Here is a 21483-nt window from a genome sequence, read left to right on the forward strand (position 1 = left end):
GCATGCAGGTAAATAGGCAAGCTTGCTTTTCAGCCTCTGAGCAAACTCGGCATGTCTTAGTGAGGCCACAAAGTGCAAATTGCTTTCAGGTTTTTGCTGGAAATCTGCTCTCATTGTTCAAATGGAATCAAGCAAGGCCCACACCACACCCACTCCCCAAATCAGGCTCCTGGTTAACCATGGAGAAGTTTTGGAATTGGTATCAGGGCTCTCTGGTCTCGCTCTGGAAGATGGTGTGAAAATCCATCTGGCCAATGGTTTAAGTTGCTGAGTTCAATTAAGTTAATTTTGGTGCTGCAGTGAAGATGTGATACAGGTGGAGGCATTTTGTTTTTCATTTGAATAAGTGGCTGATAGGAAAACTTGGGAAGTTGATGACTGGGGTGTAGGTACTCGATGCCAGGGTATCACCTCTGCTGATGAGCATACTTACCTTGAGTTTAGCCCCTGCTTTGCAAATGGATATTACGAGGAATTTAGGAAAACCACAGCTGGGAATGATGCAGCATAGGGAAGAAGAAAGCTATACAATCAAAAGCAGCTCCCTTTGCATTTAAATTCCATTTGAAATCCAGAGATGCCAGCCTGTCACAGATGGCAAATAAAGAGCCACTCAAATTCTCCAAGGGATAAGATGCAGGGACTTGTTCCCTTTGCTCATTATTAGAGATGTTTGCTGGTTACGTTCTCCTTCCCCTGGCTTCTCCCTCTCTGGAGAGAAATCTTTGCTTCATGTCTCTTCTCTTTCCTTCCTTGATAGCATCTCTGTCCCCTTCCTGAAAACTTAACAAGCTACAGCTCTGAGATAGGAACCATTGCTGTGATGATGGCAATATTAATTAGTATTTACACAAAAGTTTTCCTCTGTGGATTTCAAAGGGCTTTGCAAAGGTGGGTGAAGTACCATTTCTATTCTTCAAGTGCAGAAGCAAGATGCCAGGAGGTGATCTTGTGCTCAAATTCCATGGCCCATGTCATGCAGGAGGCCAGATTTGGTGAATCTAATGGTGCATTCTCACCTTCAGATTTATGAATCTATGAAGGCAAAATAGTGAATTTAATAGCAGGTTAAGACTTAGGACCTACTTCTGCTGACTCCCAGTCTTGAGTGCTAAACACTGGACAAGCTGCCTCCCTCATTGTATCATTAGTTCTGATGTGTGTTTCCAGCTGACTGCATTGTGGTGTACATTGCATCTGCAGAGTCTAGGAGTTGAATTGTTGAAAGGCCCGGAGTCTCAAGGATGAGTCTAGTCTTTCACTTCTGCCCTGAAGTCCTTTCCCTTAGTCTAGCCTCTGCAAGGAGCTGAGGCAGAAAGGGCTGATGTTAGGAATGTGCAGGACGAGCTTCCATGATTTTGGGGTGCTAAGTTTTGAGGACCACCAACCAGGGAGCCAGAGAAGAAAAAGGCCAGCCCTCCCTGCTTTCCCCAGTCCTAGTTCTCAAACCTTTCCTGGTACAGCCCCTGTCTTGGAGACAAGTGACCAGAAGTCCCCTTATGTATACCACCCACCCAACCTTCCTTCCTCAGTTCATCTAACAATGGTTTTCCTGTGGCCCCACACACTGCACGGCTCACTGCACAAACTACTGCTGCTGCCTTGCTTCATCTCTGCTGCTGGATCTCAGTGTGATTTTGGTAGCCTGCTGGTCCCAAATGTGATGGGGTAACATAGATCAAGAAAAGCCCCTCCATTCAGTGCTTGGGGTGAGCACAGCTTAGCCTGTGAAGAGGATGGAGCCTTTATTGGTTTTCTCATTATTGGTGTTCAGGAGTTTGCTCATCGTGACTAGCTATAGAAGTCAAGGCTTGCTCATGTGAGTAAATTTCACAGGAGCGGTCCTTGGGTAGTACAGCCCAGATCCACACAGGTCCTTGGGTGGCACTCCTCAGCACTGCTTCTCCTATCACCTTGTCTCCGTGCCACCCACAGGAATTTTTTAGCCCCGGTGAAACCCCAAGGCTCCCCCAACAATGCAATGCATGAGGAGAAAGTGAGGTGCTTGAAGAAGGATTTCCTAGAATCTGCTCAGCTGAGCAGGGAGCTGCCCAAACTAGTCAGAGGTGACATATCAAGGAGAGAGGTGCAGAGAGGAGCAAGGAAGAAGGCATTAAGCATCTAAGTGGCTGATCTGTTGTCTAGGGCAGACAGGCCAGAGATAGGCACTTCTCTTCATGTGGGATCCTTAGCCATGGACCTTAAATTAGAGACCTAAATCAGTCAGCTGCTCAGGTAGCACATAGCTAAGCAGCCAGTGGCGTAACTAGGGCAGGGCAAATGGGGCAAGCGTCCTGGGCACCAGCTTGGGGTGGGGGGCATGCAGAAAAAAGTGGCTGCTGCCCTGGTGCCCCACACGCTTGACTGTGTCCCTAAGCTACTGCCAGCTACCCAAACCTCTCTATCTTATGTTCACGCTCAGATGTGGCCTACATTTCCCATTCTCTGAGCCATCTTCTAGGAGGATGCTCTGCTGCCCACCAGCAGCCTGCTGGCAATCTCTGATGCTCCTGGAGGAGTTGTTAGCAGTCACAGCAGTTCAGAAAGCTCTGAGCCTGCTTGAGGGCCTGGTGGTCCCACACCCAGTTTAAGAGGCTTTGGCTTCAGATAGGGCTCCAAGCAGCTCAGTAGCTGTGGGGCAGCTTAAGTGGCTTTTGCAAATGCCAGCCAGTGGAAACTGGGGCACTGAAAGGACTTGCATGCCTGAGGAGTTAAATTGCTGCTGAGTGGAGACTTTGAAAATGTTAGTGATGCCTAGATGGTGCATTCAGGTGCCTAACACAGTTCATAGTACCCAAGTCCCTTTAACAAACTGGATATTAATTTCCTAAGGATAGAAGCTGTCTTCTTTTGTACTTATACAACAATACATACAGCAGTGCTCTCCAACCATTTTGGCTAGGAGATCACATCTTGAATTAAAAAGCAACCCAAGATCTACCCTGTGTGGCCACCCCCTCCTCTGCAGGTCAGTGTGTGGGGAGGGAAGGGGGGGGGGGGCAGATTGAGGTGGAGGGAGAAATAATTATTTGGGGGCATGCCCCATCAGATTGAGAGAGACTATCACGGGCTCCCTGATTGGCCAGTTGTTGACCACTGATATATAGTGTGTGGGCTTAACAAATCATGTAGCTACACCGGCTTCTGCTTCACACTGGGAGTGAGGAACTTTGGCTGGGCAGCTAAAATCTCATTTGCTTCTTCCTGAATGAATGGAATCTCTTCAGGTTGGGGGATTTTTTACCACTTGATTATTTTACAGTAAGGGGAAGGGAGCCATTGGGAATTGTGTTTGGGGGTTAACACAAGTGTTGCTGAATTGAGAACCCATCTAGCAGAAACCAGCTAGGAGTGGTTGAGCTTCTAGGGAACAGGCGCAGAGCACTTCACAGGGTTCAACCTCTCCCATCACTGCTACCCTCTGCAGGAAAAGGACGTGTCCCTAGGTATTTTGAAAGTACTGGATGCTAGCAGCACAGTACAGCAGAACAAATTCATGCAGGAGGGGGTGGGAGAAGATACTTTCCCTTGGGGATGTGGGGTTGTGTGTTCATGTGTGTTGGGGGAGTGGTGCTCCCTAAGTCAGGAGCTGGTAGGGGAGGCCAACATTTTTAATTGGCATTGTTCCTAAAGATACCTGTACTGATGCTTTTCCTTTCAGCACTGTCCCACGCCCAGGGAATCCTTAGCCCTGGAAGTTTATGGGGCAGTCTCTGCTCCTTTTGCAGGAGGGGAGCTGAGCAGGCCAGACAGTCTGGTTCATGGAGTCCTCGGGCACAGGGTGAGAGTTGAACCTATGCCAGCCACATGCATGGGACTGATCATGACCTCTCCAACACATCATGTTTTGTTCCCCACAGGTGTGTACACAGAGAGACTTTCTTTTTCTTGACTCTTGCTTGAACCATGGAAGACTAAACTTAGTCTTGTCATTGTTTGGCCTGAGAAGCAACCCTTCTGAAGAGGCATTGTCCACCTGTCAGTGTACTTGTTTCCAGAACACCAGCTGCTATGGCCTAATTAGTGGTAGCTCCAACTATTTCATATTTATATTGCAGAAACATCTAGTACCCTGATTCAGATGGGAGCTTCTGTGTACTGAAGGGCTCTGGTCCTCCTGCCAAGAGCTTGCAGTGCTGAAGGAGCTCACACTATAAGCGGCTGATCCAGAGCTCACTGACATCAAGGAGAAGCTTTCCACCCATATCAGTGGGGATTGGGGCAAGCACTAAGGAAAGGGAAGCTAATGCACGTTATCTGTTCTTGGCTCTGTTGCTTCTTTGTTTCCCATGACCACAAAAGACAAGATGTCAGCCACCTGAGAAGAATAAATGTATTTGGCCAGTGCAGTAGAGACAGTTACGGTATGCACGGTGAAAAAGCCTTGTGTACCGTACTCAAATAACCGTGATGTCCAACAGAACGCCTCATTAGAGCAGGTGCTCCGTGTTGTTCTGTTTGCTCTTTGGTAACCACTGAAAGAGCTGGCAAAATTTGTCTTTCAGACCAGTTTGTTTCGATCGCCTGGCTTGCTGCCCTGCTCAGGCTTCTCAGGGATAAGCCTTATTTCAGGGATTAGCAAGTTGGTTCTGCTGAAGTAAGGGGTGCTTTGGCATGGAGTCTGCTATGCAAAGTCTTTTGATGTGGGTGCAGAACTGGTAATCCTCTCCTGATGAGAGGATTCCTTGGGACTCCAGCTGAGCAAGTGAAAGTGGAACGCCAAAGAAAGCTTCAGGTTTTCTGGTGCATTTTTAATAGGATTTTCCTTGCCTATGCTCCCGCCTGTGCCTGTATACCATGAATTCTCCAGCAAGAGTGTTTGCTAGCTGTGAAACATTCCTGAAAACAATGAATGTCAGAATCATGACAGGTACATTTCAAATGTGTTCTCAAATATTTGCTTTAGAAAGGTCATCCTAAGAATGCTCCTCATTCAGTCAGGGGACAGGAAGATGCTGCATAGTCTGTGCATTGTACCAAAAAAGTAACTCAGGAATGCAGGCAAGGAAAGCTTGATTTGCTTGCACTGTTTGAATCAAGGGTGAGTGCCACTGCTGCAAGTTGTGGCTCTGTTTGTTTCTTCTTGACCAGCAACCTGGTCAAGATCTAAGAACCTCAAGTCCTTTGTTCACATTGATATACTGTTGTCCAAAGTAGTGACTACTAAAATAAGTTGCCATTTCTACAGCTGGACCATCCCTAATTCTAAGCTGGGGTTCATGTCAGCTGACCATAGCCACCTGAGTTTGTCAGAGCCTCAAAATCAACCCAGTTCTTTGGCTGTTAACATCTAGTGCTCATTTCAAACCAAACTTTGTTTAAACAGCTTTCTAAGAGGGATTAGAGTAAAGTGTATTTTACAAACTGACCCTTTGGGTTTGCAACATTGGCAAACCATGAGAGAGAGAGCAAGCAAATTTGTTCACTGGGAGAGATTTAAATGCTAATAATGACAAAAACTTTTACATTTTCATTTCCTGGCTGGTAACGATCCAAAGGAGTCAAGAATCCCAGGAGGGTGAATTTCTCTTAGATTAACCTGGCAGAGAATTAGACAGGAGCGTCATTACTGTCTGCCAAGTGTTCGGAGGGCTCAAAACTGTTCAAATCCCTGATTTCTCCCTGTCTTTGGAAAGCAATTATTCCAGCATTGTTCTTTTCATAACAAGGTGGCCCAATGCCATTCTTGGTTGTGACTGGCTATGTGGCAAGAATAACACTGTTTCTTTTTGCACTCATTTACATTTGTCCAGCTGTGATTGGTATCAGAATATCATAGATATGCATCCTGTCCCTCCTGCACTGGGCCCAGTTTTAATGAGGTTTGGGTCATGGAAAGTGTTTCTGCAGTGGTCAGATAGAGAGAGACTTCTACTCGCCCACTGTTTCCTCAAGGTTGCGTGGTAGGAGAGGGGTGGCTGCATAGCTACCAAACACAGTGGCTTTTATGGCAATTGCCTGCCCTTCCAACCCTTTCACTTGCAAAAGATATGAGAGTCTGCATACGTAGGAAGAGCACACACCAGCTACTGAAGCTTCCTTAGCCTGACGAAGGGTTTTTGAACCTGAAAGCTTGCTTAATAACTATTCTCCAACCATTTGGGTTGGTCTAATAAAATATATCAAATTCACCCAAGGAACCTTGTCTACGTAGTCCCTGTGCACTCTCATGTTACGTTACTCAATGCTTTGCATTTCTGGGGCCAGACTTTCAGACTCCAAAACCATACCACAGAGAAGCTAGAGAACTGGATCAAGGATATACAACAAGTTAGTGGGAGAGCTGGGTATGGAAGCAGGAAGCATGGAAATCTCTTGTCCTAACCACTGTGCTCACTTCTGGGATATTTTTCAGTATCACATCTCAGCCATTTTTCAATGCCTCAAGTAACTGGGCATCTTTGGGAGACAATCCCAGTCTAGAAGAGTACTTCTCTAATATTGTCCTTATTTTTTTTTTGTTCCATTTTATTTCATGATCTGTATTTTATGTGCTAGTCCCAAAATGACTTCTCTCATTCCTTGATAGCCTTAATCCCAGTCTTGGTTTGTTGTCAAAAATAGTCTTAATCCCAGATTTGTAAATGTAATCAGATGTCTACACTCCATTTAAATCAATAGGCATTAGGTACCTTAATTACTTTTGACATGCCCGCAAGTCTCCTAAGCAATGCCTTGGAAATGCACCAACACTCTTTTCCCTCTGTATCGGATATTCTGCATCTCAGTTATTCTTCTTATAAACTTCCATCTGGAGTTAGCATCCAGTATTGCATAAATGGGGATCTCTAACATCAACTCATTATGTTCCAAGATAATCAACACCTCCATTAGTGATCTTCAATAAACTGATGATTGTGTTGTGTGTGCCCACTAAATAGAAGAGCTTCAGGTCACTTTTGCTTGCTTCTGTGAAGCATATGAAATGCTTGGACTTGCTGTCAACTTCAAGAACACCAAGATCCTTTACCAACCCACCCCAAACCAACCAGCTGCTCCTCTACATATTACAGTTAGAGATGACTCCTTGGAGAATGTTGAGCACTTCCCCTACCTGGATAGCCACCTTCCCCAAAAAGTAGACATGGATGACAATATTCAGCACTGGATCAAATCTGCTACTGTTGTCTTTGAACATCTCCAAAGTTGTGTCTTTGATTAATCATGATATCAGAACCCAAACCAAACTTCTTGTCTACCAGGCTGTTGTCATCCTTGCACTGTTGTTTGGGTGTGAAACCTGGATGATGTATTGGAAGCACCTGAAAGCTCGGGAATGTTACCATCCACAATGCCTTCAGAAAATCCTCCATATCAATTGAAAGGATGAAAGAACAAATGCCAGCATTCTGGCTCAGCCAAACACAACCAGCATTGAAGCCATGTTTATATGGCACTAGATCCGCTGGTCAGGGTTTGTCATAAGAATGCCTGACAACCAGGTCCTAAGCTTCCAACTCACCTATGGTCACTACTCTAGAGGTGGGCAAAAGAAGAGATTCAAGAACATTGTGAAGGGCAATTTGGAAAAAATGCAATATTAACAACGGTGCCATGATGTACAACAAGGCATTGATCATTTTGTGCAAACTTGATTCACTATGGAGGCAGATAGACAAGGGACACAAAGGGAAGGAGCTGTGACCTGACATCACCAGGATGTACTCTTTCCACCCAGAACTATTTGTCATGTTTACAGTGAAACATGTGAATCTCAAATTGGTTTCCTCAGTGATCTATGGACTCACTGATGACAGCGTTACCATAAGTAGGGAAGTCATCCTCATATCGAGGGAGTGCTGACAATGAACTTTGAAAACAGAGCCCTTGATCCCTTGGCACTAAGGGTAAACTGCAAATGCCATCCAAATGAGTTTGTCTAGACCAGCGTAAGCAGTTGAGGTTAGATCAGAGTTAATAAACTGTTAGCTAATTTTGACCTAACTGCCATCACTATTTCTAGTCTAGACAAACCTTTTCACAGAGTATTTTGGACTCTGGGTGGAGAGGGGCAAGGGTTTCGCTACTGTGTTCACTGGCTATTTCTATTTGTGGGATGTGGGGCACTATGAATTGGTTGATTGTAAGCTTGGTTGATAGCTGGGTGTTGGGAGCTCTTGCATAGTCATCCTTTTTATCATTTGTGTAAATCAAAAGAATAAATGCATGCTTTTGACTGTTCCGTTCCCCCATGCTCCTTTTGTAATAGTTTAACCAAGCTGCCTGCCTGTAGTCCTTTTTATGAATCCATTGCTTTGACTCCTTACTGCTGTAAGTTTACTACGATAAAAAATGTTTTCACAGTGCATTTTTTTTGTGGGTGGGATTTTCAAGAGCACTCAACACTGGATGAACTGTTCCGGTGAAAGCCAGGGGAGTTCTGTAATTAACTTCTATAGTTAAGAAGTAAGTCAAAGCAGAGTGCTTTTGAAAATCTTATTCTACCTCTTCTTCATAGACCAGAGACAGGCAAGTATTTTGGCTAGAGGGCCACTTAATGAGTTTTGGTGAGCAAAAGTAGCCCTGCCCCTTGATGGGTGTCCTGCTCCCTGGTTGTCATTTTGGGACCAGAAGTCTCACCCCCTAACCCCTGACTTTTGCTACCAGCAGTCCCTCCCCTTGCCCCAGAAGTACTCCTTTTGGGAAGGGGGTTTACCATCTTGGAACTGGAAAAAAACACAAATTATATACTAAAAATCAAACATCCGCAATGACATATTATAATTTTATTTTAAAAAGATATTTGTATCCTGATTTGTATGTGTTTGCACAGTGTATATAGAGGTGATTGTATAATAGCTCAAAATAAAGTCTTACTCCTGTGTATTACAGGGTTATGGGTGAATTGGTATGGCGTTTGTTGAGGGGCTGTGGGGGTATGTGTGGATGTGGGTGGGTGGTTATGGGGGGCTTGTGGGGCATATTTTTAGGGATATGTTGATGTGTTGGTGGGTATGGTGTTTGTGGGGTGTGTGTGGGGGAGGGAGGTTAGGGGTGTGTATGTGGAGGGGGTGTGGGTGCATGTGTGTGGGGAGGTGTGCATGTAGTGACTGCTGCAGGAAGTGCTGGGCAGCAGCGAAGGGGAGGGACTGCTTTTCCCCCATGCCGAGCATGCTTCTACTCCTCCAGCACTGCTTTTGCTGCAGCTGTTCAGCGTGACCAGGTGAGTCCGCAGCAGGCATGGGGTGGGTCAGGGCTGTGCATAGGTCTCCCCCAGTACTGTAGGGCTACTGCTGCCTAGGCTCCCTAGAAAGGTAGTCCAGTGCAGAGCTGCCTCAGCCCTGCTGCATACCCAGGGGGCAGCAGGACATGTCGCTGGACAATGCCTGGGCCAGGCAGGACTGGGGGACCTGCCATGGGCTGGACAAAGCCCCTTTGCAGGCCATATTTTGCCCACCCCTGTCTTAGATTATAAGCAGTTGCTCAAAATATCTAAGTAAGATGCAGTAAAAAAGCTCAGTGTGACCACTGAAGTCCCAGTGATAAACTGAAGAGCAATCTTTGGATTACTGAAGTAATAGCAGCAAAAGATGTAAAGGAAAGAATTGGACTAAGATTAAATGTAATTGGCAAATGCGGATTTTTATTAGCCTTAAATTAGTAGTAGCCTTATGCTACTATTAGCATTTATTAGCCTTGGGCTTTAGTATTCTTCCAGTATTGTCCCTAAAGCTTTTGAAATGTTAGGAAGTGTGTGTTTATGTGAATGTGCATGTGTGTGCGCCTGTGTGTGAGTGGACATGTGGTGTATTTTTTTTTGAGCACGTGCATACAGTTGTTTCCAATAAAAACCAGCATTGAGCGTGTTGTGGTATTTGACTTTTGCCTAGTATTTCTTACTCTGAAGTAAAGTAAATGCTACTGAGGAGCACTGTAAATGTTCATTCATTTGTTTAATGGCAATTTTTCTGTCTGTTTGTATTTGCTGATAGATTCAAAAGACTTGGGATTCTGGTTTGAGCTGTAGCTGAAATATTCAGCATGAATGGGCAATGAAAGCGGACCTACTCCCTCATTCTAAATCAGGACGGAGACAGGAAGTATGTGAAAGAGGGAAGCTTGATAACCAGGGTCTAGATACAGAAAAGACTTGGGGGTAGTTATTCAGGCACCTTTCCCTGATGTTAAAATTCAGTTAAATTAATTTTTAATCAACACAGCCCTCTATGCCTCTCCTTACATGGCATTGCAATAAGCCTTGACACAAGGCTGCATTGCAATTACAGTACGTAGATATAAATTGGGGCCCTTATTTCAAAGATTTAATAACAACTGCTTCTGCTGCTCTCTGGATGCTCCTACTTCAACCCTTCCAGGGATAACACCCTGCCTCTGTATTGTCTTTCCTCCCTACCCCATAGGCTAGATATGGACCTGCTGACAACAGTTTCTTCAGAAATACTCAAACTGCCTGCAAAAGGGTTTGCCAAGAGGTGGTGAATGTGCAGTTCAAATATGGCTTTAAGCCATTGGGCTTATGGTTTTTACCTTCTTCTTTGATTTTGCCAGCTTTCTAACATGTGCCAAACAAGAATATTATTAGGCAACTCTCAAGGGAATGAAGTTTGGCACCTGTGTTAGTGTTGGTGGTGTTTTTTTCCATGCAGGCCTCTGGACATTACAGGAAGCAAGTATCACAACCACTGTCACCAGCTGATTGAGTGCAGAGCACTACAGCAAACAGCCTCTCAGCTGAAAAGAGGTCTTCTGTCCATACTCATGGCAACCCATGGGGATTTCACAGCAGGTAAAAGACTGGAATTGTCCATGGCAGGCAATGTTCTTTGAGTAGGTGTGATATCTTTTATTAGACCAACTGAGTAGTTGGAAAAAAGTTCTCAGCAAGCTTTCAGGTGCAGTCGCCCTTCAGGCATAGGGAGTCTCTGCTGTTCTGAGACTCCAAGGAATGAGAGAGGCTAAAGGTGTGGTAGGATGTCAGTGAGAACGTAAATCGGTAGAAATTAGGAGAACAAAAGGTAAAGCAGGAAAGGCGGATTGCGGGGAGGGGGCAGGGGGAAGCAGGGGGAAAAAAGCCAAAGGTGAGTAAGGGAGACCCTACAGAGGAGGTAATTTAAGGTAGAAAAGTTTTGCAGAGAAAACATCTCCACCATGGGGCTTCCTGCAATTCAACTTGCTCAGTCTTTGCCCAGATGAAATTCACTCCCAAAGGCTTGTGTCCTGCCTCAAGAACACCAATGCCTGTGGTACATGTATAGACTCTATACAGTGAGATAGGCAGTAGGGCTTCTGGCTGTGCTGGGTACGTTTGGCAGCCTTTTTGTACTCACTGGATATTTAGGTCTGACCTGGGATGTGGAAAGGATGGGAAATGGTGGTCAGGATGAACAATGGGGAAGTATCGTTCCAGATTTTGTACCTTCCTTGGTATCATGGATTTGGAAAGCTTAATTCAAACTTTACTTGGGTGTATGTTGTCTTGTGGAATCTTTGAGATGAAAAGTGGAAAGGATAGGAGAGAGAATTTTTTTGTAACTAGACAGGATGGAAATGGAGAAGTAAGGGACAGAGGTGAACAGCTGAATGAATAATCTGTGTTATGGAAAGAAGTTTGTCACATGGCTTCTATTTCTAACTGAGAGCACAGATCCTCTTCCCAGCTAGAAACATATGAGTTATTAATTGTGTCTTTTTTATTTCAATAGGATCTCTCCTGGGGAGAGGGGAACATCTGAGGTTTAAATTACAGAGACACAAAGAATTTTGAAACTTGTTTTGTAAACTCCCTCCAAACTGAGTTTTGTAAAAGTCTGACATCTTGAAGGTTCAACTACCCCTTCACCAGGAGAAGAGAGCGAGCCTAGGTCTTTGGGCAGACCATTAACAAGGATTTATGTAATTTTACAAGGCAGTCAGGTACCACAGCAATTAGCTTGATATAAATGCCATGCTAGATAAGATGGACTGAATCCAAAGGGAATTTTGCATGAGCCAGGTCCCTAGATTTAGCTTGGTGTATCTGACTATAATGCATGAAAAAGGAGAGTCTTTTTTTTTTTTTTCCTCTTCTTTTTTTGAATGCTACATGCTTGTGCAATTTTTCCTGTTGTTGTTTTATAGCTAAATTCCAGGCCCCTATTGCGGTGTACTGTGGGAGTGTCCCCAAAGTCAAACCCAGATGCAGGTCATTGCGAGGGGGAAGTGTTGATTCAAATTTGCAATTATGTGGAAGCAGATGGACAACAGCAGAAGAAGGTAAGGACGCATGGTCCAGGCCAAATGGAAACCTAAGCCTCCAGACCTGACTGCAGGGGATGAGGGATGCTCTAACAGCTCTGCTGTCCAAATCAACCTTTCTAGTCTTCATTTGCCACAATGAGTCTATATGTTCGTTTCAGACTGCAGAGGTGTAATCACCCCTCCCTCCTTTCGAACCCCAGCCAGAAAATAGTAAGAAGCTCAATGATTAGCAGGGTCAGTCCTAATCTGCAGCCCATGTGTCTGGATTCCTATGAACTAAAACCAGCACCACCGCTGGAATCCCAGTTCTCAGTCTCAGAAGCCAAAGACCTTAAGATGGGATTCCCCATTCATAGTTAGAGCTTGTGCCTTTATTCTCTCCTTCCAGGCCAGACAATCCAGGTACTAGATTCACGATATTTTTGATCAGAACCCAACCTAAAAATCAATTGCCTTATGAAGCTAGAATAAAACAGCTGCCCAGAATAGACTGACTGATTAAGAGTGAGGTTGACTTGCTCAACCCTTCTCTTCCATTTGGTTTTGCAGTCTCTCTTCAGTCTGTATTAAATGCCCAGATGAAGAAGCAATCTTGTATATGGGGTGGAGATGGGAATCCACCTTATTCCAGGGCCATTTCCCCTCTGGTAGGTTGGGACAGCCAGAGCAGTATTCAGCATCTGGACACTGCAACCCCAGGTGATGCATCTCAGATTCCCTGTCCAACCTTGAAACATGATCCCAGAGAACTGGAGGTGAGCAGTGCAGCCATGGAGACTTCTCAAATCAAGGATAAGCTCAAGAAGAGGAGGATGTCTGAAGGCCTGTTGGCACCACCCAAAGGTAAAACCAGTCATTTGTCTGCTATCTCTGATGATATGAAACCTCTCCATGCCACTGATAAGTGCTGACCTCAAGTTCTAGCAATGTCCTGGGTGTACCCAGAACACTGGTGTGATGTACATGGCTTGGCTAAACAGATCCTATTTGAGAAGGCAAATGCAATATTTTGGAGGGACACAAATGAGAAGGATCTGGTTTCTGGAAAGAAAAAAAAACAAGTGCTCATCCCTGAATATATTATTGTTTGATGTAATGAAGCTTTATAATTCTGGAGCCAGTGCTTTGGTTGGATTGTCCTTTCACCTTGTACCTGGCATCCTAATCCTCCTCCCTTGCTGTTTCATTCACCTATTTTAGCTTTTCTGTTGTTCCACGGGAGGTGAAATTTTGGTGTATGACATGTCTTAATCCATGTGAATCCAGATCTTTCACCTTTCAAACAGGAGACAGGATCCTAGAGAACCTTTGTGTTCCCTTGGGTATCTCATTGGGAATGCCAGGGTCTGACTGTCCTCCTCAGCTGCAGATGGCTGTGGGCTTTCCACCAGAATGTGTTCAAAGCAGCACAATTCTTACTCTTTGGTTGTGTAGCAGGCTTGCCTTTTGGAGCTTGGGTTGAGTCCCAGGCTTGAAATCTTGCTGTTCTGACTGGTGGAGCTCATCCCTCAATCAGTAGGCAGCAGGAGGAGTTCAGCCACTCTCTTTTCCTGAGGGGACGGGGAGAGGAGTCCCCTCGCCTTGTGGACCTGATTGAAGACTGCAACACTCAGGTCATGCAGCTCCTTTTATACGCTCCAGGGCTCTGCCCCTGAAGTCTTCCAGACCTGAGTGTTGCAGTCTTCAATCAGGTCCACAGGGCAGGGGACTCCTCTCCCCCTCCCCTCAGGAAAGGGGAGAGACTGAACTCTTCCTGCTGCCTCCTGATTGGGGGATGAGCTCCACCAACCAGAACAGCAAGATTTCAAGCCTGGGACTCAACCCAAGCTCCAAAAGGCAAGCTTGCTACAGTTGGGTACAAGTTTCTGAAAAAACTACCTCACTGGGAGTCCAAATTCAGTTACTTTGCTTCTAAAATGCTGCTTCTCTTTTGCAATATGTGCCCAGAGGAGGGCTATTTGGATGGTTAGGGGCCTGCAGGTATGGCCCTATGGGGAGAGATTGAGGGACCTGGATCTCTTCAGCCTCCCCAAGAGAAGGCTGAGAAGTGATCTTGTAGCCATCTACAAATTCATCGCAGGGGGCAGCAAGGACTAGGAGATGCTCTGTTTACCAGGTGCCCCTGGGGGTGACTAGAAACAGCCACAAACTGACAGGGAGCAGATTTAGGTTGGACATTAGAAAGAACTTCTTCATGGTAAGGGTTGCCAGAATCTGGAACAGGCTTCCAAGGGAGGTGGTGCTCTCCCCTACCCTGGAGGTCTTTAAAAGGAGACTGGACAAGCACCTGGCTGGGGTCATCTGACCCCAGCGCTATTTCCTGCCCAGAGCAGGGAGTTGGATTCAATGATCTTACTGAGGCCCCTTCCAACCCTAAAAATCTGTGAAATATATGTCTGCTTTGCAGGTTTGTCTGACTCCAATGACCCTAAGGGGGCTGCCCTGAAGCCAGCTGTTTCCCGATCTGCTTCCCAACGGCTGCTGATAACTTCCAAGCCCATGCCTCCCATTCAGAGTATCCCAACTTCCCCAGAGGCCAATGGACCAAGTGAAAAGGAGCAAAAAAACTTGGAGAATGGCATGGGCAGCTGGAGCAGTAGCAACAGTTGCACTGAGCTGCTGCCAGCTTCCCAGGAGGTAAATATGCAGAAGAAAATTAAACCATACCAGATTGGATTTCTTTTCTGCTTTATTACATACCAGGCAAGAGATCTAAAATATTCATCTGATCTGGTAAAAGTTCAGGATCCTGGTAGAAGTCCGAGAATGGCATAATTTAGTTACTAAAATCTTAGCCTCTGTATTGCATTTGCAAAGGGTAATGTATCTTTAATGTGTGAACGCACTAGTGGTCCTCATGGTGTTTGCTGAGGAGCAACCAATTAGAGGGTCAGTACAGCTCTTTGCATATGCCTACCCTGTTAATATATGTGTACCACTTGGGTTCTTCTTGTTTTAAAAATGCAAAAGATCCAGCAGAGTCTCAATGACTTTTATTTCGCAGTGATTCAATTTAGATGTAAGGTGTTTGTCGTGGGGACTATCCCTGCAGGCTCAGCTTGGAATCTAGACGTTCAGATGAGTTATTCCTATCATGAGCATCATCGCCTATGATAAAGTGCCTAGAGTTCAAATTAGGTTCTCTGTAGCCTTTGTACAGCTATGTTCCCTTCAGTGGGCTCCCACCAGGGCAACTGACTGGAACCAAGTGGACAGCTCCATCTGCAGCATCTCTCAACTGTGGTTCTGCAGGGCTGACGGGAGTTGCAGAAATGTTGGTTCTACCTTGTGAGATGAGGGGAGAAGGGTGATTAGGAAATATTTTGGCAAATGACAGAAATCTATCGAAGGCCAGCAGACTGAATCGCAGCTATTTAGGTATAGGGACAAAGCCATCCCTGGAGTACCTTGATTGGGTTTTTTCTGGAGTGCCGTTAACCATGAAGAGACTGATGGGAAAACCACAGCATGTATACCTCCTCTCCAGTCCCTTCCCCCCTATCAGTTCTTGCCAAGAAGCAGATGATCCAAAAAGGGGGTCCAGTCCAAATAAAATCATTCTGTTAGGTCGCAAGATAGGCCAGGAGGGTTTGCTTACATAGCACATTGTACCGACAGCAAAGCAAGAGGCTGCTCTAGAGTTAATAACTGACAATGAGCCAGATATGATAAATTAGGTGGGAGGTGGAGAGCAACTAGAGACCCAAGATCCCATTATTATCTGGGCTGAACGCTGACGAGGGTCTGCAGAAAGGGCAGTAATAGAAAAATTATGGACTTTAGAGCAGCAGGTTTTGACAGAATATGAAATGAGTTGTAGAAAATTGGCTGGAATACAGCAATGTTTGAGCGGTGTTCAAGATACAGCCAGGGGACTGCAAGCCAAATTCATTTCACTGCTCTCAGAAAGGCTAAAAGAGCAAGAACACCCCAGAAACTCTGCTGGCTAAGCAGGGAGATGGCAGGCAGGTGCCAAGGCAGGCAGAGGGTGCTCTGAGACTGTTGCAGGCATGTGCAAGGTAAAGATGCATAGACAGATGAGAGGCAAAGTGGAACAATGGTATTTCTGCTGCTTTCCCTTCACTTCCTCTGTTCTAGATGCTGGGCAGAGGGATGCTATCAGTTTTTGATGGAAAGTAAGGGTTCTCTCCCTCTGTCTCTCTGCTGTTGAAGAAAAGGTGCACTTTCTGTTGCAGTGAGGTGCATTCTGGCCTGCCCATGCCCTAGCCGCCCTGCTTCCAATACATTGCTGCAAGGATATCTGCTCTATAGCCCAACAGAATGAATTCCTATTGGTGCTCACATTATCTCAGCAGTCTTTGCCCCATAACCTTACTTGCATCTGCACAATGACAAAGTAGGATTCAGTTACTGGTAAGACCATGGATAAGGGTACAGGTTTAATCTGAACTTTAATTACTTGGGCCCTGGACTCTTCCAGTTCCAGGCTTCCCTCCAGTACTTGCAGTGCAATGATGAGAAAATGAAGAAGTCTTTAGGAGCTGCTCTGATCCCCCCTATCCCTAAATCAGCAAGAACATCCAATGGAGACCTTGGCACTACTCCAGTGCCTCTTCTCGGTGCTCAGCAACTGGATCCAGTGAGTCTGTCTGCAGAAGACTCCCCTGAGATAAGGTAAAACTCTGCCTGGGATCTTCTTCCTGTTCATTTTAACTTCTTCCATGTAGATCTTATTTAAAGAGATTTTTATTTTCACAGCTAGCTTCCCAAAATATACATGCTACGCATTGTACATCTATCATGAAAAAGTTATGCCAAATATACAAAAGCATGGTGTGGTGGTTAGACATTAGTAGTAGGAGCCAGGACTTCTGGGTTCTACTTCTGCTTTTGCCAGTGATTCTCTTTGTAATCTTGGGCCAGACATTTGTGAACCAAGCTTCAGGTGGACCTGAGTCTGTTCTCCAATTCTGAGTCACTTTTTGGTTTGCAGACATCTGTACCTACAATAATTTGCAGGGCATGTATCTTCAGTTGGATATCTAACTCTGAAATGCAGAAGCCTCTCCTGTAGAGGTAGGCTTTGATCCTTCTGGGCCTTGAGCTCCCCATCATGAAATGAGAGCCCCAAAACTTACCTACATCTCACTACACAGTTAATCAGTGAAGTTGGGAGGCTCTGTTTGTTAATATTTTTATCATGCTCTGAGATCTCAGGTTCAGGGTGGTAGGGAATAATTTAAAACATTAATATGCATAATAGATAGGATGATATCCATTTATACGTCTGGTTTCTGTACTTGGGGAAATCTAGTTGTCAGTTGTATTCTTGATGTAACAATAAATAAAAAGTGGATGGAGCTGCAATGTATATACTTCATTATAATACTCACCTGAATATCCTTGCTAGGTTCTTATCCACAAATTGATGTGGAGGATAATTTTATTTTGAGGAGAATATAATATCATTTCACTCCTGAACAGATAAAGCTTGATTCTCCTCTGTCACACCAGTATATGAGTTAAACTTTCTGCTAGGACATGGTGGCTCAGGAAAGAAAACCCACTTCCATTCAACTGATCTGTATTCCTCTATTTACTCATGTATTTTTTTTCTACTTGCTTGTTGAAAGGTCCAGACCAGACAGCAGCACTGAGGAAAAGACTCTTAAATCTCTGGGTATGTAAAAAAAAAATCCCAAACAAATGTACAGTTATTTTATCTCAGAACAAACATCAGGATCCCAGTTCATGTGGGACAGGCAAAGGCCTGATTGGGGGGGAAACAAGAACATTCTGTAATCCTTCATTAGTAGAGGGAGGAACTTTAGAAAATTTGCCCAGCTGCTCTGGAGGCAGTGGTGTGGCTTTGCCCACTGTGAATGGGGCATAACTTCCCATGTTCAGTGGCAGAGCTTGAGCCATTCACCCTCCCCCCACCCCCACCCCTGCAGCTCATAAGCAAAGTAGAAATCATCCTGTCAACTCTCATCTCAACTACACCATCCAATGTGCATCTCTTCATATGGCTTCTAGCACCATGGAAGGCTAGAGAAAGAGAAACTGTGTCAGACCAAATAAGAAATGCCCCTGCTTGCCCTTTCTACCTCCCCAGAATCTTTGCTTAGAATTGGTATGAACCCCAAATGGAGCCTTTTGTCAAGCTGTAAAACAGTCAGATGAGCTTTGCTTGTTTGTGCACTGACGAGGCAGAAACCACAGGAGACGGGTTCTCCTTGCGATTTTTCCAGCTCAGCTTTATGGCCCCAGGGGATGTAGAGAAAGATCCAGATTATGCACTGCTTATCTGACCTGAATATGTCAACCTTCTGACACGAGGTCTTACTCTGAACATTGAATGTGGAAAACTAACATTGAGTGGGTTTCATATCTGCCTTGCTGATCACAGGTGCTTAAATTGCTATTAAAAATCTGTTTCCCCCTTAATGGCCAGACCTTTAAACTCAATCTGGGGTCTGAAAGGCAGACTGCATTCTTCTTCTCTCATGCATCTTCATTAGAAAGAGCAGCTCTGTAAGTTAAATGTGTGTGTCAGATACCTCTGTGCAAGCCTCTTTAGATTGCTTTCCATGTGTTTAGAACACTTGTGTTGATGTGCCACAAGGACTAGGATCCAGCTTATTTTTCCACAGCTGTATGAGCTCTGCAAGGGTAATAAATGGTAGTGAGCACTCCTTTTGATGGCAATATGCAAATATGACTCGAAGGGAGCCATTTGCTGAGTAAGAAGCTGACATTTTTGCATAGGTATACTTTTCAGGGTAGCAATGCACTGCAAGATCTGCCCATCTTTGTTTTTGTTGTTGACTTGATCATTTAATGAAACCAATTCCTGATTCCTTTTTTTTTTTTTTGTGGTTGATTTATCCCATGATGCTATCTATCATCTGTGAAGTAGTGTATGGAATGATTGGTTCTCTGAACTCAGCAGCTAAGCTGGAGAGTAAATGAGAATCAGATGCCTTGTGCTATAGCACATTAACAGGAAACTTTCTCACTCATCCCTCAGGGCACCTGGCTGAGAGAGGTGCTAATTTCAGGGGCAGAACTGCTAATTTTGATAATGAATTCACTAAGGGGAAGTTGATTGTGGCTTTCTGGACACTGGTCTTTATATGTTTATATTTCAGCAGCCCAAAACTTTTCTGTTAAAAAGCCCTTTCATTTTCCTTTAAAGAGGAGGGAACCTCGATTTTTGCATCTGTACCTAAAGTTATGGTTGTCAGAAGGTAAGAGGGTCAGATAAGCACAGACCATTATCAACTGAGAAAAGAAAGATGCCTTGCTGAGGTCTGAAGAGATGGGAGGATAGAGGAAAATGTTTGCTCTTTCGGAGTGAAAATCTTCCTTGGCACCCTTTTATAGCAAATAGCTGCTTACTAGGCACTGAGGACTGGGCCCTGTACTTTGTTTGCTAGATTTGTATTTCATGGACTTGAAAAGACATTCCACTTTTAAAGGAGAAGAACTAAACCACTATCTGAGCAGCCTGGGGATGCTAGTGTGTAAGTCTCCCCATTGATATCTGTATATGTTCTTGATTCCTCAGAATTCAGAACTTCGGCACCTATTTTAGCTGCTCCCAAGAATGGCTTAATTGTGAGCATGAAGCCTACTGGGTACGCACCAGAACCTTTGCTGCCTTTGACAACACTCTCCCTCAGCCAGGGCAAGGAGACAGGTCACCTTCTGGGTCCCAAGCTTTTGAAGGATGATGACTGGAAGGAGAGTAATGGAAGGGTATGTGTTCATTTCTATGATATGGGAACAGCCTTTTGGTTCTTTGATTATACACACGTAGCATATTAGGGATCACAGGCACTAGATAAATATAAATGATAAATAGCTGTGAAAATTATAAACTTCCTCTGCAGAGATTCCAGTCCCAAAGGAACTCAGCTGAGGAGTTGTACATTGCCTGTGTGCTCTTACTGAAAAAGGAGATGCAGAGATCATTGTTTGGCAAATGGCAATTAGTTTATACAGAAAGAGTCCTTTCTCACACTTAACATTGCACGAAACATGCATGTTCAGGGCAATCCAAAGTGCGCTTGCATTTAGAAGAAAATAGTCACATGTGGTCAGTTTTCTGCCTTCAGAAGACCTTAAATTGCCTTTGCATTTTGTTCCATGTGTACGGTCTTTCACGTACGTGGAGAGTTTGTGCCTGAGCTCTTAAAGCTGAGTGCACAGCAGCACAGGGGAGCAAACCTGACAGAATCCAACTGAGATACCAAAATTCTAAGGGGTGGCAGTGAGTGAAAGGATCAAAATATTTGCTATTATTTATAGCATATATTATAGATCATATATTAGGGGTGAAAAAAGCACTTACATCTGCATCATCTTTCATTTTGGCAACATCTGATAATGTTTCATTGAGTACAATCATGTTGAGTTTCCAGCATGATCTTTCCATTTTCCAAATCTGGCAACACTGAGGGGAAATAATTTAAAAGAGTTAAAAATAATATAAGGGAGCTTGCTTTTCCATACACCTTTTTGCTGGCTGCATTTAGACTTCCAGAGGTGTAAATGAATGCCTCTAAATTTGACCGGATCTCTTTTTTTTTTAGTTTAACTGTATGTGGGAGAAGTTGGGCGCAGATGGAAATTATATTTGTCACGCAAACAGCCCCTTGAAAGTGCTCTAATGCTGTGCCCAAGCAGAAGAGCATGACTGCAGAGCCCTCTGATCACTTGACAAATTAGTGCTCATTGTATGAGGGTTCAAATGAAGATGTTCCAAAGCAGAGCAACTTCATTAATTTCTGTCTGTTCCAGCTGCAACAGCAGCCTGGCCTGAGCTGCTGCCTTGGGATGGGAGGAGGAAAAGGTAGGGGAGGGAGGTCCCTTCTGGGATTTTCTCAGCCCTGCTGGAGCGGGGAGGTGGGTGACTTGGAGCCCCTCACCTTGGTTGGGCTCCAGTCTACCCATCTCCTCCCTGCCCCCCACTCCAGTGGGGCTGAAAACCGCAAAACAACTACCGGCCCCTGCCTTTCCCCCCTCTCCTTTAGAGACAGCAGCCAAGCTGCAAGAGTGGGGCCAGAGTCAAGGAAAGAGCCAGGAGAAGACACAGCCTCTCTCCCTGATCCACTCCAAGTTGGAGCCAATCCTCTACCCTTCTGATCCAAAAGCTAATGTCTGTTGGGTCAGAAAAATCAGTCTAACTCATGGCAATTTCTATGAATCGCCATGAGTTAGACCTGAAAGCTGCACATCTGTATGCACCCATTATGCCTAAAAGTACTTGGATGTAGGCTGAACCATAACTAATTTTGTGGTATTGCACCACAGCATTCC

The 21483-nt window shown here is 44.8% G+C and overlaps 1 protein-coding gene across 1 annotated transcript in view; it reads left to right on the forward strand.

The window, feature by feature from the left end:
* Positions 1–10601: 10601 nt before the first annotated feature.
* TOGARAM2 (TOG array regulator of axonemal microtubules 2) overlaps positions 10602–21483 on the forward strand; it is a 40536-nt gene continuing 29654 nt past the window's right edge. Inside the window, 8 exon segments of the mRNA XM_025216435.1 lie at positions 10602–10643; positions 10645–10747; positions 12079–12213; positions 12850–13041; positions 14606–14835; positions 16640–16833; positions 17793–17839; positions 19730–19920. Of these exon segments, the coding sequence (XP_025072220.1) occupies positions 10602–10643; positions 10645–10747; positions 12079–12213; positions 12850–13041; positions 14606–14835; positions 16640–16833; positions 17793–17839; positions 19730–19920 (1134 nt within the window).

Source organism: Alligator sinensis, unplaced genomic scaffold, assembly GCF_000455745.1.
Source record: "Alligator sinensis unplaced genomic scaffold, ASM45574v1 scaffold138_1, whole genome shotgun sequence".
NCBI lineage: Eukaryota > Metazoa > Chordata > Crocodylia > Alligatoridae > Alligator > Alligator sinensis.